Raw genomic sequence first — 17,389 nt, forward strand, 5'->3', positions numbered from 1 at the left:
AGTCCAGATTATTTGCCTTAAAACTGAAGAGTAGAATCTAGTGCCTACTGTACTTGGCAAACGATTTTGAGCTGGAAGAGAAAGCATGCATAGTCTTTCATAGTATGTGATTAGTATTTTGTTCAATTTTTTTTCTTTATTTTCTGGTAGTGAAAATAGACCAAATATAGCTGTTTAGAATTTTAAAAAACCTGGTATACCACATGCCAATGCTTAGGCTATGGTTAGTACTTAATGTTAGTTTTAGGTGTGTGTGTGTGTGTGTGTGTGTGTGTGTGTGTGTGTGTGTGTGTGTGTGTGTGTGTGTGTGTGTGTGTGTGTGTGTGTGTGTGTGTGTGTGTGTGTGTGTGTGTGGTCATATAGTACTGGAGTTTAAATCAGGGCTGTCTCATATCTTTTTCACTCAAAGCTGGCACTCTGTCATGCTGAACCACAGCTCTACTTCCTAAGTTTTGCTAGAGAATTGGAGATTAGAGTTGCACAGACTTTCTTCCCTGGGCTGGCTTCAAACTTCAGTCCTCAGATCTCATTCTCTTGAGTAAGTAAGATTACAAGTGTGAGCTACTAGTGCCCAGTGGAAAATATATTTTTTTGCAGGACCATTTTAGAAAAAATATAAAGTGGTGCCAATGGCTTTCCATTGATTTGTAAGAAACCTAGGTTAAAGGGAATACGAGTGAGAAGTGACTAGAATCATACAGGACACAGTGTTTGAAATGGAAAAAAAAAATTTAGAGACCCTTGGTCATGCTCTCTTTTTCCAACAGAACGGCAAAGACCCAGAGATGAAACACAGCTTGTCTGCTGTTCTACTCTGAATTTAAGACTCTTGACTCCTAGTTCACAGCCTGCATGTCCTTTTACCATCTCAGTCCAACAAATACCGTATTTTTAACTTGTAGCAGTGTAGAAATAGCTCATATCTTATACAAAAAGCAAATGCCAAAAATATTTTGGAGTAATTTCCTATGAAGAAAATTTTGTGCAATATACTAAACTTCCATAGCCACCTCCTTACATACACAGGGCTTTTTCTTTTTTTTTCATTTTATTTTTATTTCTTTTGTGAACATGCTGTACAGAGGGGTTACAATTACATGGGCAGGATAATACGTACATTTCTTATCAAGCATTACAGCCTCCTCCTTTGTTTACCCTTCACATACAGGGCTTTTTTTTTTAAGGAAGAAAATAATGTATTCTGATGCCTTGTAATTGAAATATAGTGTCTCATAGTACAAAGCTGGGAGGCCAGAGTAACAGATTTGTAACAATTATGATTTTCCAACAAGATAAGACATAATTGTAGATACATTTGAGCTTTTACATTTGAGAGATGGGCATCCCCCATCTCTCTACACCATTGCACTTTGATTGATGTAATAATTTATTTGTCCTTGACATCATACGTAATGGTTTTTCTGTGGAGATGCTTGCTGTTATATATGCTGGTTTTGGGTGAAATAGAGGTGAGATTTGACATGGAATGGCTATTCATTTCTATGCAAAGCCAAAAAAGGCATTAAGTTATTATGCTTCCTTTCCTTCAAATGTCAACACTTACTGTAGTCTTAAAGCACCTGTTATCCTTTACTAATATCCAGTTTCCTTTGAAACTGACATTCTAATATACAACTTGACTTTCATAGAATTACAACAAAATGCAATATTATGTAAGAAATCAGACTTCAAATTATGCTGTCTGCTCTCCCCCCCCCCCCATTTTATGCATTTGGAGAAATTATAGGCAAACACAAGATAGATCCAAACCACCTCCTTGTTTTGCTGTTAAACCAACTAATTTTGCCCAGTGGAGATTTAGCCTCTTCTAGAGCAAAAAAGAGCCTGAGGAGAATGGGGATGGCAAGTGGTAAGGAGTGTGGGTCCAGGTGTTCTTTGGTCTCTACCTCGTCTGGAATTTAACTTACGACAGGTCTCACTTTTCCCATTTCTAAAAGCATAAAGTAATAACTGATAGCCTGTGATAACTTGGCTACTCAGGGGGTTGAGATCTGAACATCACAGTTTGAAGCCAGTCCAGACAGACAAAACCAAGAGACTCTCATGTTCAGTGACTCAGTAACAAGCTGGAAGTGGAAATGTGGCTCAACTGGTAGAACATCAGCCCTTGAACAAACTACCTAAAGAACAGTGCCCAGATCCTGAGTTCTAACCCTAGTACTGGCTCTAAATAAATAGAGTGGTGAAAGAAAAGAGAATATGCTTTTATGTTCTCCCTGTGAAGAGATAGTGTGGTTCATAAAGAGATATATAAGCACAGGTTTGACATCCCTAATCTAAAAATCAAAAATGTTTTAATACTGATTTCAGCTTAGTTTGTTTTAAACCATGATAAACTTATATTTCAAAAATGATTAATGTTCATATTTACATGTTTTTGTAAACAATTTTACTTTCCAACAATTCCTATTTGCACCATTGCAGAGATATGATATGAATAATCCAAACACACAAACACACACACACACACACACACACACACACACACACACACACACACACATTAAGGACTGCAGAAGGGACAAGGAGATCTGACAAGGCAGACAAAGTTCTTTGCAGGCATTCTAACTCTTATCACAAATACTTTACCTTGATGTGAAACTGTGTGAGAGGAACTTTCACACTATGTGATACAGAACCAGAAAAAAAAAAAAAAACCTTCAACCAAAAGACAAAGCATGAGGTCAGTTAGCATTAAATGGAGAAGTTACAGTATATTTTTCATCCTTCATACTTATTTACATTTTCTGCTTCCACCAGGAAAAGCATAAATATAGCCATGCTATTCACTTTCCTTACTGACATCTAATCATTTTAGGCGGATATGCAGCAGAAGAAAGAACCTGTTCAGGATGACTCAGATCTCGATCGCAAGCGTCGGGAGACAGAGGCTTTGCTTCAGAGCATTGGTATATCGCCCGAGCCACCTCTAGGTAGTTAACAATACTTTGTGTTACAATTGCTCAAGTAGACTTGAACAGGATATACCATGGCAGAATTTACTAATCTTTTAAGTCACTAGCTTTACAGACTTTACTTTTTTTTTCTAATTTTAAGAAATTCTGTGTTAATGGTTCAGGTTGCATGTAGTTTTGGAAGTGAGGGGGCTGGAAGGAGATGGGAAGGTTGGAGAGTCATTAAGTGTTTGCTAATGACTTACTGATTGCCTTTGTGGTCAAACTCTTCCATCATGTTATGAACATTTTTTTTTAATGTTTGTTGAATGAGCTACCACTTGGTAAATGTAAAAAATCTTGACTTTTTTTTTTTCAGTAAATGTTCTTCTTTTCCATTGCTGAATCCAACTTCATTTTGCCTATATAAATGCTGTAAATCTGGTTAGAAATGTCATAACCATCACAGACATGTCATTCAATGCTGAAAAGAGCATGCTTAGTGGGAAAATTCTAGGAAACTTACAATCTGCAGACTAGTAGCTGCAACCAACAAGTTTAAATTGATTGATTAGACAATTGTGTATCTTGATTTCATTGCTAATTGGTATTTTCACTGACATACCCCTCCTCCAACTCATTCATTCCCAGCTGGTAACTCATGGATCCTTTTTTTTTATTCCTAAGGTCTGCTATTATTTATTTTATTTGTGTTGATGGTAACAATGCATGCACTTATTTGCCACTGACCTGACAATTACTTTATTTTTCCTTTATTCTTTTGTTTTTCCATACATTTAAGAGTAAGCCTCGGGTGTCCATAAAACTACACAATAGCCAAGATAACAAAGAAACTTTCAAAATAATTTATTGAAATAAATATAATATCAGAATCAGTTCAAAATGGTTTATCTTTCCTTAATTCTGTAACTGAATTCTACATTAAATAAAATTTCATCTTACACTAAAAATAAAATTTCTTTCCCATAGTTACTTATATTCAGAATAAAATTCGTCCATATTCAACACACTTCTAATTATATTATTTTACTTAACCTTTTTATATTATGAAAAATTGAATCTGGAGTATCTTATGGATCTCCTTTGAGAAGCAGGTACTTTGCTGACATTGATGTAAATTAGACACCTTGGGATGTGAAGGGTAAACAAAGGAGGAGGCTGCAATGCTTGGTAAGAAATGTACGCATTATCCTGCCCATGTAATTGTAACTCCTCTGTACAGTATGTTCACAAATTAAATTAAATTAAATTAAAAAAAATAGACACCTTGCAATCTCTTATATTTGTTCCTCAAAATAGTCTTTGAAATGTGGTTGCTATGTCAACACTGATTAAGCACATTAATAGTACATCATATTTTTCCTACCCTACCTAAAGCCAGTATTTAAATTTTGAAAAGCAGAATACTGAACTATCCCTAACCCATAAATAAGTTCTCAATTCTCCTTGCTTCTCTTCCACAGGACTCTGGCAAGAATGGCCATTTTCATTTTTCATCCATTTTTCCAACATACATTCACCTTAGCATGGAGGGTAATGAAGGAGTTAAGTGAAAATCCACGTGAGAATTTCCAGCTCCTTGACAGATGTGGCATTGGATCCTATAACAGATCTGTGATAGGATTTGGACAAAATAATTAAGCCCTTTACCCTATTAAATAAAAAACAAAAGGAAATTGCACCTGATTCAAACCAAATGGGAATCTGCCTTTATGCACTTTCTGTCCATAGGCTTCTTTGCTATGTGAGATAATAAGAACCCCTTGCTGTCTGGCCTAAAGCCATCCTGGCTAGTTGGTGCAGCTTCTAACTGAAAGATACTTCGCTTATATCTGAAGGATGGAGATGAAAAAGACATTTGCATTTTGATTGGCCTTTTCTCTCAGACTTTCAGCTCATGCTGACCTGAGCCTTTGAACTTCTTTCCTGGCTTCAGACTGGCAGCTCACTTCCACACATCTGGCCGTGTCTTTTAGAGTTGTGGGAGGCAAAGGAAAACAAGTCCCCAGCTCAGTAAATAGTACAATGGCATGAAACCATTAATTAGATGTAAAAATAAAGCAGCCTGGCATTTCCCTTGGTTTCAAGAGAGATTTCTTTAAATTACCAGGTTCAACATTTACTCTTCCTCTATCTGTCATGTATCCTGGCAAAGTAGTTTATCCAAGATAAGCCATGAATTTCATTCCAACATACAGCAGATGTTCCGACTTTCCTTAGCCATTTAAAAATTATTTCATAATCTTTTACAGTTTTATAGACACCCCATATTGTTTCTTTTGTAGGTCACATCTATACTAACAAAATAAAGTGAAGAATTGGAATTATCTGGATAGTTCATATTGGACGAATGATTAATTTGAATTATCTGGATAGCTATTTTGGTTCTCCATTTTACTTTGTTTAGGTCGACATGGCCTGTCAATCCTTAAATTAATCCTGTCTAAATTCATTTCAAATTTTAATTTCCAAATAATGAATAATTCACTTGACTTTCTTCCTTTTCTTTCCTTTTTTTTTCCTTATCCCATTTCAATCTCTCCTGATCATACAACCACTTTAATTTGGGCCCATTTGCTTTGATTTGTCTGACACTGCTCTTCTCCAGTGCAGCCGCTGCATTTTTTAACATGGGATACCTGTTATTTTCATTATTTAGTCCCAACCCCTATGTCTCCCTCCTCGAAATCAGTGAGCACTCCCAGTGAAGCTGGAAGCCAAGACTCAGGCGATCTGGGACCATTGACAAGGTAAGAATTGTCTCTTTATAAGGCTGAGTGGGATGTCAATTCTAAAAATGAACACTGCTAATTGTGTATGCATCTACATGTATGCTTCCGTCATTTGGGGTTTAAATTCATGCTGACTTGCTCTCTTTAGCAGCATAGCAATGCCATTAAACACTAGAAATGATAAACATCCATCATTCTTCCTTAAATGGGCTAGCTAATTTAGAACCATATGTCTTACAAACAAAACATAAACATTGATTAGCATAAGCATAAGTTTTCATTATTCTACATTGTTTTTGTTTTCTAACCCCAAATATAATTTCTTTAGCATCATATTTATTTATGTAATAGAATCGGCTAATTTCAATTGGCTAAATGGGTGGTTGTTAGTTAATTAGGGTTGACTGCTTCTACTTAGTGAGTCAGTAAACTATATACCATCTATAAACTTTACTATAATATCACCTATGCTCATAGATTATGATCTTCTGTAAGAGGATATAGATAATCTCTACTCTTACCGCTGAAGAGTTATCTGTAAGGTAAAGATGTGACAAGAAGAAAGAATATTAATTAATATGGATAGAGTCATGGTAAATCCTTAATAATTCTTGTTCCTCAGGTGATATGGGTGAGTGTAGAATGGGGCCTTTAGAAGCTTCTTAGCACACATCAAGTTATTTTAAAGTACAGATGGCCTTCTTTCAGCTTAAGGTAATTGAGCTCACTGGGAAATTTAGGCCCAGTTTTCTCCACATTTTGCAATATTTCATGAGAAATAGAAATTCACATTTATGTGCAGGATTCATGTTTGTGTAAGTCATATTTATTCAATAAATATGGAGGACAAATGACTTTTGTTCAGGTCAGTTAGGGGCCAGAGCTGGCCTGCAGCTAGGCAGTTTGTGGCCTCTAGCTGTGCCCATTAATTTAATAATGATCATAAAACACTTAAATCCATCTTGAAATAGAACAGAAATCATCAGCACTGCTCTGCTAGCAGATCAGTCTTTTAGTCTGACTGTGCTCCTTTTAACCCTTTTCCACCTGAGTAAAGTTTTTGCTACTATTTTGGGGGGAGGAAGTACAAAAATTTTCTTTATCCACCCATTTATGCATTACTATAAACATTTTCTTCTGAAAGTGCATGCTTCCATTGAGGCCTGGGCAGTTTAATAAATGGATTTAACAGATGTAGTGTCACACACCTATAATTCCAGCTCTTGGGAAACTGAGGTGGCAGGATTGCAATTTCAAGGTCAACTTCAGCTTCATTGTGAGACCCTTTCTCAAAGTCCAAATCAAACCAACCAACCAGTCAGCCAACCAACCAAATGATGAAACAAACAAATCCACTATATACCTTGAGGTGTAAGCTTTTCTGGCATTTACAAACCAAGAGGTAAGACCAGAATTATCTCACTCATATTGTCTCTTGATTGGCTTCACACCAACCAGCAGACACAGCTTTCAATTTGAGAAAAATGAATGTAGGGTTTTTATGTGGGCCCAAAACTGCTTTATTTTAGCAAATCACCTTTGTGCTTTGGAGTAGCATGTATCTTTTGTCATCTTTTGCTTGAACACTTCTCAAAAAGATCTTTGAAGGAGTAAAGTAATAATAACACAGTTGTGTAAGCTCATTTATTTCATTTATTCGCAGACTGACATAATGTAATCGTATTCCTTAGGGGGTCCATTGCCCTTGCCTTCACACTAATATAGCTTGACTGTTTCTATACAATGATGGTGTGGTGTCATTATCACTTAGCGTCAAGGAGAGCACTTAGCAGCATTAAATTCTATTACTGACTACACAGTTGATGAGCCCTTTGGAAAACTTTCTAGAGAAAGCTAACCTATGCTGTTAGTACTATGAGGACAATAGTAATCATTCCTTTTCAAAGAACATTTCTTTCACCTTCTTAACTTTTTTTTTTAATTTGGTGAATCACTTTGGAAAAGTAAATTTATTTCCTACCCCCACCACTCTTCCCACACACAAAGTTTAGGTCTCAACTCTTTATAGGAAAATTCAGGCAAGAATATATACAAACAGAAGTGAGTGAGTAAATTCCTTGTTAAATTCAGGTCTCATAGGGATACAAGAAAATTGGCATTAAACAAAACAATAGCTTTCAGACAAACAACCCAAAGTTTGCTTGAGAAGAATGAGTTAGGAGCAGCTTGTTTTGAGCTTAAAATTCCATAGTAATTTATGGTTTTGCTTTAACAAAATGAATATGAGAATTAAGTTGCCAGAGAATATAATATTTTGGTATATAAAATGCCACCTAGTATGCCTTTTGTGTTAAGCAATATCTCTGAAAACGATTATCATTAACTTTAACAACTCAAAAAGCCAGACTAGGAAAAAACTAAATCTAAATCTTCATAGTAATAATCTTTCCTATTTGTATAGAATTTGGTCTCTTTCAGAAAATTGGAATCAAATTAGCTTGTCTAGTCATCTGAAAAGTGTAAATTCTGTCAAATTTTTAGTCCTAAATAAAAATTTCTTTACAGAACCAGGATTGGCAAACATTTCTTACAATTCCCGGAATGGCTAATCTGAAAATTGATGTACCCTATTATACAGAAAAGATTAAAGTAGTTTTTTATAAACTAAGGAGCTGTTAACAAAATTCCCTTTTATTGATTTTATGATGATGGAGTCTATGTTTTAAGTAGAAATATATAATATTTTAAAAATTATACTAGTATAGCTTAATTTGAAAACTTTTTAAAAGTTAAAATGCCACAGTTTGTTTTGTAATTTCTCCTGTTGTTATAGCCCATTTTCTATTTATAGCATATGTGTGACATTTTTTTTCTGTTTTTTCAACTGGTTTTGGTAAAATTAATTAATCATTCCTTAGTTAATCACAATGAGAAATAAAAAAATCTCTTACATTTTCAATTTTTTGTTAATAAAACATTTGAAAAGCTGATTTTTATTTGAATATCAATTTTAAATTCCTTAATATAAACATAAACTAAGATATGACATGGAATCTTTAATATATGATATGGAATCCAACACAACATAAGGATGGTATTATGAATGATTCAACAGTATAGATTTAAGAATTCAAGGATTTTTTCAGAAAGGAAAACGTGTGAGCATAATTTAGCATATGAGAAAGTCAAGTAAGGAAATGTGGCCATTGCAATACAAATTTAAATGATATTTGAGAATTTTAAATATCTGTTTCTCTACTTTTTGGTTGTGTTTTTAAAAATATTTTCATTGTTATTATAAAGGTGATGTACAGAAGGGTTACTGTTCCATAAGTCAGGTAATGAGTATATTTCTTTTTAGACGTTACCCCTTCCTTCTCTCTCTCCAAGTTTGCCCCTCCCATCTCCATCCACAGGTTGTACAGCTCATTTTCAACACAGTGTCTAGTTTGTTTCTAAATTTCAAAGCTTAGCAATCTAGAACATGAATAATTTTCTTAATATTTTAAAGACTGTTGACTTGACACCAACACCCTATATCCTTTATACACAAGTCTGAAGGATATACCCTTTATAACTCTTGAGGAAGAATAGACTTGTGGAAAACATCTATTCCTCAAGAAACTAAAAATTTCCTTGCAATTAGGGATGAAGTGATATTTGAGGTTGTGTCTCTACAGGAAGTATTTGATAAGTGTTTATTAAATGAATGGACTGCCCTCCTATTTGTTTATAGATGAAGTCACTAAGGCAGAGAAAGAATTGGTCATTTTCTCAGGTTTACAGAGAATATAGTTAAAAGTGCTAGGTTTTAACCTATGCAGATTGATAAACCCAGCCTTTCTTAGGGCCACTGCCCAGTAAATTCTCAAATAAGAACATTCGATTGGTCTAGGATAATTTTCTTGTGGGTAGCTTGTGCTGGCTGCACGCAAACATTTCCTTTTCTAGATGATCTTAGGAAAAGAAAATGCTCCTGGGCCTCACAACCAACAGAAAATCCTCAGAGCTTCCATGGTTATCTACTAGCAGATTAGGGAGAACCCTGTCTGGAAACATGGGCCTCTAAGGACTTCTGACACCTTTTGGTGGAAGCATCATCCTCTCCCATGGTGATCTGATGAAACACTAGCTAAAGAGAAGGCATTAAGGAGTTATTAGTAAGGATGAATAAAATATGCAAATACAATTTAAGTATGCACCACTACCAGGGAAGTTTATTAAGACTATTAAACTTTGTATGCTGAAATAATTTTATGGTTCTGTAAAGAGTTTTGAGGTTCTTGGATTTCCTGCAGTCTGGTACTGATTTAAGCCTGATTTTAAAAAAATGGGCGTCTTTTTAAAATAAGATTTACATTCTGAGGGCTTCTTTTTGTGTAGCACATTAACTGGTTAGTTCGAAATCTTTTATTTCTTATCACTCTGTCTTCAGGCACAATGTGCCATATGTACCCACACAGTTACATTAACAAAGCAAGCATCTGTTTTAGCAAGAGGATGCTGTTTCTCCTTCTAGAGAAACTGCTTGCTTGGCAGCAGGTCTCATGTACAGTTTGAGAAGAATATTGCTTATGCTATAATGGAAGTCATATTTTTTTAATCCAACTCAGATAGATTTCCTAGTAACTTAGTGTGGTGTGCATCAAAGCCCACTGTTAGCACCTGCATGTTAACCAACAGAGGAAATATTCTCAACAGCAAATTAGAAAAAAAAAGCTTATAAAAAGAAAATGAGGGGCTGGGAAGGTGGCTCAGTGGTAGAGCGCTTGCCTTCCATGCCTGAGGCCCTGGGTTCGATTCCTCAGCACCACATAAACAAAAAAAAAGCCGGAAGTGGTGCTGTGGCTCAAGTGGTAGAGCACTAGCCTAGAGCTGAAGAGCTGAGGGACAGCGCCCAGGCCCAGAGTTCAGGCCCCATGACCGGACCCAAAAATTTTTTTTAAAAAAATAAATAAAAGAAAAGAAAAAGAAAATGAACTTGAAACCAGGTGCTAATGGCTTATGACTGTAAGCCTAGCTACTCAGGGGGGTGAGAGTGAGAAGTGGTGGTTCAAAGTCAGCCTGGCAGAAAGTGGTGGTTCAAAGTCAGCCTGGCAGAAAGTCTATAAGATTCTATCTTGAAAATAATCAGCACAAAGTTGGCTGGAAGAAGGTGGCTGAGGTGGTATAGCATCAGGCAAACAAGCAAGCTGAGTACATGGGAGGTGCTAAATTCAAATCCCACTAATGGCAAAAGAAAGAAAAGAAAAAAAACTTTATCAACATCATTGCTTGTCTTAAGTAAGTAAATAATTGGAATCTAGGTGTAATAATTATTTAAAGAGCACTTTTATTTATCTGACATTTTAATGACTGTGACAGATTGATATGATAGAATTAAATTTTTATTTTTCAATGTCTTACATTTGGAAATGGCATTTAAAATTAGCTGGGGGGGGGAGATTTTGGCATTATGTTCATATTGGCTCAATCTGTTTTCCTTGTCTAAGAGCAGTGATTTGCTTGACTGTGAAGATGTGTAGAACAAGAGGAAACAGATCTAGAGAATCATGGTTCAAGGTCAGCTGGGGCAGAAAGTTCATTAAACATATCACCAGAATAACCAGCAAAAAGTACAAGGCTAGAGGTATTTCTCAAATGGTCATCTGCCAGCTTAGTAAACCTGAGTCCCTGAATTCAAATCCTAATGAAAACAAAAACAAAAAATAAAAAGAGATAATTCAGAGAAATTATGGTTTTTTTTTTCAGAAGATATGCAGACATACATACAATTACCTACCAGTAGAGCACAAAAGGAAGAGTGAAGACATAATCCTGGTTGTAGAATCCTTATCTCTGAGGGATGTAAAGAATAGGGATTTGCCAAATTTATGGTGGGAGGAGGTTTACAATGGGATGAGGAAAAGCAACAGGATTTTTAGTGACAAGAAATCTAAACAAAAAATATTCCATGGAGGAGCCAAGTGAATAGAATCCTAGGGTTCAAGACAAGGAATAAGAATTGAAAGTATTATTTGGTGATATGGAAGTCCTCATTATCATCACCACAATTATCATCATCAGTTTGGTTATTATTATTGATGATACACTTTTATACTATAGCCTAAGTTCCTGGTAGTAAGCCCAATCTAGAGCAATTATGATTTTTGCTATACTTTGATATATTGCTTCTCCTATGCCTCAAAATATTAAATTCTACTAGCATCATGTGAATGTGCTTTAGCCATGTGTGTTAGTATTACAAATTAACAACTATCTTTCAAATATCTATTAGACATCTTCCTTATTAACTGAAACCTGAAAAAGGTAAGATATATTTTATGGAAAAATTTACCAAAATGTTACTCATAAAGGGGGAGCAGAAAGAAAGTATCCACTTAGCAGAGGCAAATTATATTCAACTCAGGGCATGCCTTTTGTACTTAAATTGTATTTTTAGCAGATGGCCAGAGATTATTAATTTTATTTTGATTAATTTTATTTTAATTTTATTTAGTAAGCTGAAACTGAGCAAATAAAATTGAACTAATGAAGGGAGAATTTACAAGCAGTTGGTTAGTATTGAATTGGTAAAAGTTTTTAAAATATGAATTTCTAGTAGTCTCTTACTAGGTCACTGTTAGTTTGAAGAACTTTGACACTGTCTATTCTTTTGTACAATACACAGTAAACACACAGAGAGAAAAAAAGAAATTTACCATGGAATTTTAAACTGTTACATGTTAGACCTTTTTTATTAGATGTAAAAGGATATATTATCTAGAATGTTTAGGGTCAGATAACCAATTATTTCCCATAGGGTGAGAAGCTGCTATACCTAGGATCTCAAAACAAAGTTGATAAATGTGACCTTGATTGATACGTCCATAACTCTCAATTCAAATGTAGGCCCATCAAATTATAATAACTAATGCCCCTTGATCTACAACAGACAAGAAATTGCTGTGCAAACAGCTGACCTCCAATAAAAGGAATATTTTAGAATTTCTCTCTTAGACTCTCAGAAATTTAACCTATGAAATTAGCTCAAATTTGTCAGAGAAGATAAATACATCCCATAAAAATAAGCAAACGAATCAGGCTGGATTTCCAACTAAGAATAGTATATAGACATCTAACTGACATAGTTAAAAGGATCCCGAATATATCAGTGAGAAAGTGCTGGATTGATTAGTCTATGAGTTTGAGGGAAATGTGGTCACAGTGAGAAAATATGTGTGCATTTAATGAAGGACGAGAACACGGAGGAAAGAACGTAGGGGAATCTATAGTAGTTAAAACACTCAGATTTACTAGTTCTAAACTCAAAGGCTGGAGCCATCTGACTTCCCAAGACTGATCTTCAAATAGAGAAAACTATCAGGCTTATACAGTGGATTTGCCTGGAAGTTATGATTCTGGCAATGCATTGTTGAATCAGAATCTAAAGCAGTATAACAGTGTCTTACACAATATAGTAGATTTACTCAGCTGCACAAGGCCAATAAACCAGGTATAGATGGAAATACATGTCTGTCCCATTCTAAGAATCAGGTCAATTTGGCATCTCTGATCTTATCAGAAGATATAATCTGACTTCTAAAGGATGTACCTGGTTGGCTGACATAGAGCAAACACTCACCACACCAATTGCCTTGGTAATTATTGAGATTCTATGCAATATCTTGTGAAGTACTTAAAAGATACAATTAAGGCCGGCATCTTAGAGATAAATGACATTTTTGATGACTGTTTTGGTATAATCCATGCAGATAAATACATAAAATACCCAAGAGTCTCAAGTCTAATACATTATATTTTTAGTAAGTGACTCAAGGAAGTCACTATTGGCCAGAACCTATGGTCTTGATTCATCTAATTGGATTTCCCAGAGGCTCCTGCCCTAGCTCATTTGTATTTAGTTCTTCTCAGGGCATGGAAGATACTGGGTGCTCCCAAGGATAGATGGGCACTGGGGTATCAGAGATGCATGCTGCAGTTTACATGCTCAAGCCAATCAGTTGTCAGTAGAAACTAAAACAAGCAACGGGTGTGTGTGTGTGTGTGTGTGTGTGTGTGTGTGTGTGTGTGTGTGTGTGTGTGTGTGCGCGTGTGTGTGCGGTGTGTAGTTTGAATATTTGGCTTCAAGCTTTCTTCCATGGAAACAACCATATCCTCCAATATGTAACAGATGTGAAAGGGAAGGATGAGCTCTCACTGAGTCATTCAGTAAGCACTGGGCATGGAGAGGAAGAAGTAGGAACATGTTATCTGTGTGTATTATGTATCGTATACACCGTTTCCTTGACGAATGACATAGTTTGGTTTGGTGTGTTGCCCTCCCTTTTTGTTAATACTCTGTGTTCTTTTTCCTTTGTGCTGCACGATTAGGACCCTGCAGTGGGACACAGACCCCTCAGTGCTCCAGCTGCAGTCAGACTCAGAACTTGGGTATATGTCTGCTCTTTTGTTACTCCTTTCATTATTTTGTTGCTATAGTTGTGTTGAAATGCTGGAGCTGTTGCTGCCTGTGTTTTTCCTCTCCTTTTGTTGAACTTGCAGTTTGATAAGTTTATTTTCTTCTGTTAGTTTTCTTTATAAATCTTTGAAGAAAGTCTCTCTTTGTGGTAAATACTACAAAAAGATGGCTTTTGATCTCCCCATATTGATCCTTGTTATTAAAAACAACACTACCCCAAAGCAAAACTACAAAGCTAAAATCACAACTTTATTTACAAGTGGAGTATACACGTTCTGTCATGACAGATATGTTTTCTAACCATTCTCTCCTTTACTAACGAGTTATTTTAGGATAATTCTGTCCAGGATTGGTATTAAAATGTTTTGTCCTGTTCATTTCCTTTCTTCTGTCACTCTATGGAGAATTTAGATAGATTCCTATGAATGAAAAAGCAAATTTGTTTAATACCTCAAGTACTTTATGTTGGGTGATATATTTTAAAGATAATGTTTCCAGAGGAAGATTTATTGTTCTTGACAATACTTGGGGCATTATATTTTTTAAATAAACATTTTAAAGGAATCACTAAAGTTCATTATTGAAGGAATACAGTGATAAATTATTATATCATAGTGATTTCAGTGTTGGAAAAGTTTCTTTCATGCTTGTTTTCAATCTGAATATCTTTTCCGATGAAATGTCTGCATAAATCTTTTGCATTTATTGTGTTAGATTTCTGTGGCTATCACATGCTCCCTGAGAAAGTTAGTATTAAAGGAACAAAAGGCTTACTTGGGCTCATGGTTTTAAAGGTTTCAGTCCCTGGCCAGCTGGCTACATTGCTTTCAGGAGCCAAGTGGTGAGGTACAAGTGTTATAATGGAAGGGTGTGGCCGAGGAAGGCTGCTCACCTCAGGGCAACCAGACAGTAGACAGAGAATGAAAATGAGAGTGGCAAGAAATATGAGATGCCCTTACCAGTATACACCCCCCAGCAATCTACTTGCTCCAACTGGGCTCCACCTCCTAGCTTCTACTTCCTTCCAATAATGCCATCAAATTATGAATCTGTCAATGGATTAGCCCATTGATGAGGTTACAGTTCCCATGATGCAAAATCTTCCCCATATCCCCACCTCTGAGCCTTGTATTGGGCATCAAACCCTCAGCAACAAGTGAGTCTGTGGAGACATTGCATATTCAAACCATAACACGTGTATATTTGTTTTATTTCATTGAATTTTTCTCATCACTGAATTTTGTGAGTTTTTTATGTATTCAAGAAATTGTCCTTCATCTGATGCAATTTTTTTAAATATTTTTCCCAACCTGTGACTTGTCTTTTTCATTTTCTCACCAGTGTCATTAAGAAAGCAAATCATTTTTATTTCAACCAATTAAGAAAGCAAACCATTTTTATTTCAACCAATTCCTGTTTAAATTCTACAGATTCCTTGTCCTTCTACAGATCATGCATTTGTTGACACATGTTTAATTCCAGTGATTCATTATTTGACTGCAAAATATTTGCCTAGGAAAACATTTGATTTTATAACTTTATTATGGAAAAATCTTAAAACTATAATACTATAACTAACAGTAAAGATACAATTGAGTTTATATTTTTCAGTGTTAGCTTTAGTGTTCTGTGTCTTTCAAGTAATATGCCCATTTCACCTTCATTGGCAAATTCATTGGCCTAAGAGTTAACATAATATTTTAAAATCTATAGATATAATCACCTTTCCTTCTGATATTGATCAATTTTGTGTTTTTCTGTTAATACTTATAGCTAGGGGTTTATTTATTTTTACAGAATGAGAGAGAAAAAAACGACTCCATATTTGTGGAGATTTTAGCATAGTTAGTGCTAGGCTATAGTGATTTGATTGGAGTGGAGAATTAGGGAAAGTTAAAAATTCAAATCTAAACTTCTTGTATGCCTCTTTCAAGGGTTCCAAATCAGCTTTCCTTTCCTGTTGTTAGTGGTAGTGGGTTTAATTTTATCCATTTATTTATTTTAATTAATATTTACTTGTTTTGGTTTGAGCTTTTATTTTTTGGCTGGGGTTTATAAATTTTATTTATTCTTTTAAAATTGTTTTATTGTAAAGATACTGTACAGAGGGGTTACAGTTACATGAGTAAGGTAATGAGTACATTTCCTATTGAGCATTGTTACCCTCTCCTTTGTTTTCCCCTACCATCTCTTCCCTCCCTACCTCCCCAATTCCTTCCTCTCCCCTGTGCCAAAGTTGTAAAGTTCATTTTCAACATAGTGTCTTGTACATCTCATTGTTACAATGGGGTCAAGCTGTATACTTGTTTCAGCATTTTGTTATTTCCCTTCCCTTCCCCAAATTAGAAAAATGTATATACAAGATTCAGGGCACTGGAATCAAATACAGTGACAACAGGGATTATACCATGGGGGAAAAACATACAAAAGAAACAAAAAAATCACATGGTCCATTATAACTACATTAAAAACTACAGCCACAAAGATAAAACCTCTTTAGTTCCTCACTTGGTGTTCATTTCTCTTAGCATCATCTTATATGGTTAGATGTATATAGCTTTTGACCTTTTCTGCTTGTTCTAGACATATACTAGTTAATGAAAATAAGGGAAACCATGGGACCTACATTTCTTTGGGTCTGGCTTACTTCACTTAATATAATTTTTTCCAAGTCTTTCCATTTCCTAATAAATGGGGCAATGTCATTCTTTCTGATGGAGGCATAGAATTCCATTGTGTATATATACCACATTTTCTTGATCCATTCATCTACTGAGGGGCATCTAGGTTGGTTCCATGTCTCAGCTATGATGAATAATGCTGTGATAAACATAGTTGTGCTGGTAGCTTTAGTATGGCCTTGTTTGTGATAAGCATAGTTGTGCTGGTAACTTTAGTATGGTTTGTTTGTGATACTTTGGGTAAATGACTGAAAGTGGGATTGCTGGGTGATAGGGGAGCTCTATGTGGAGTCTTTTGAGGAACCTCTGTACTATTTCCAGAGTGGTTGAACATGTTTACACTCCCACTAACAATGCAGTAGGGTTCCCTTTTGGCCACATCCTCTCCAGTATCTGTTATTATTAGATTTCTTGATTATAGCCATTCTAACTGGAGTGAGGTGGAATCTCAATGCTGTTCTGATTTGCATTTCTTTTATAGCTGGAGAAGTTGAGCATTTCTTCATATGTCTATTGTCCATTCTTACTTCCTTTTCAGGGAAGTCTCTAAATCTTTAGCCTACTTATTAATGGGGCGGTTGTTTCTTTGAGAATTTGTTGTTGGGGTGTTTTTTTGAG

At 35.4% G+C, this 17,389-nt stretch overlaps 1 protein-coding gene across 4 annotated transcripts in view; it reads left to right on the forward strand.

The window, feature by feature from the left end:
• Positions 1-17,389, forward strand: part of Dync1i1 (dynein cytoplasmic 1 intermediate chain 1) — a 280,550-nt gene that overhangs the window by 31,318 nt on the left and 231,843 nt on the right. Inside the window, exons 3-5 of one of the 4 annotated variants that reach the window (XM_069996539.1) lie at positions 2,840-2,954; positions 5,545-5,686; positions 14,003-14,062. In XM_069996539.1, the coding sequence (XP_069852640.1) occupies positions 2,840-2,954; positions 5,545-5,686; positions 14,003-14,062 (317 nt within the window). The remainder of the gene's footprint in view (positions 1-2,839; positions 2,955-5,544; positions 5,687-14,002; positions 14,063-17,389) is intronic. The other 3 variants (XM_069996540.1, XM_069996541.1, XM_069996542.1) reach the window with 3 other exon arrangements.

This window comes from Dipodomys merriami, unplaced genomic scaffold, assembly GCF_024711535.1.
Source record: "Dipodomys merriami isolate MVZ:Mamm:240054 unplaced genomic scaffold, mDipMer1.0.p SCAF_5, whole genome shotgun sequence".
Classification (NCBI taxonomy): domain Eukaryota; kingdom Metazoa; phylum Chordata; class Mammalia; order Rodentia; family Heteromyidae; genus Dipodomys; species Dipodomys merriami.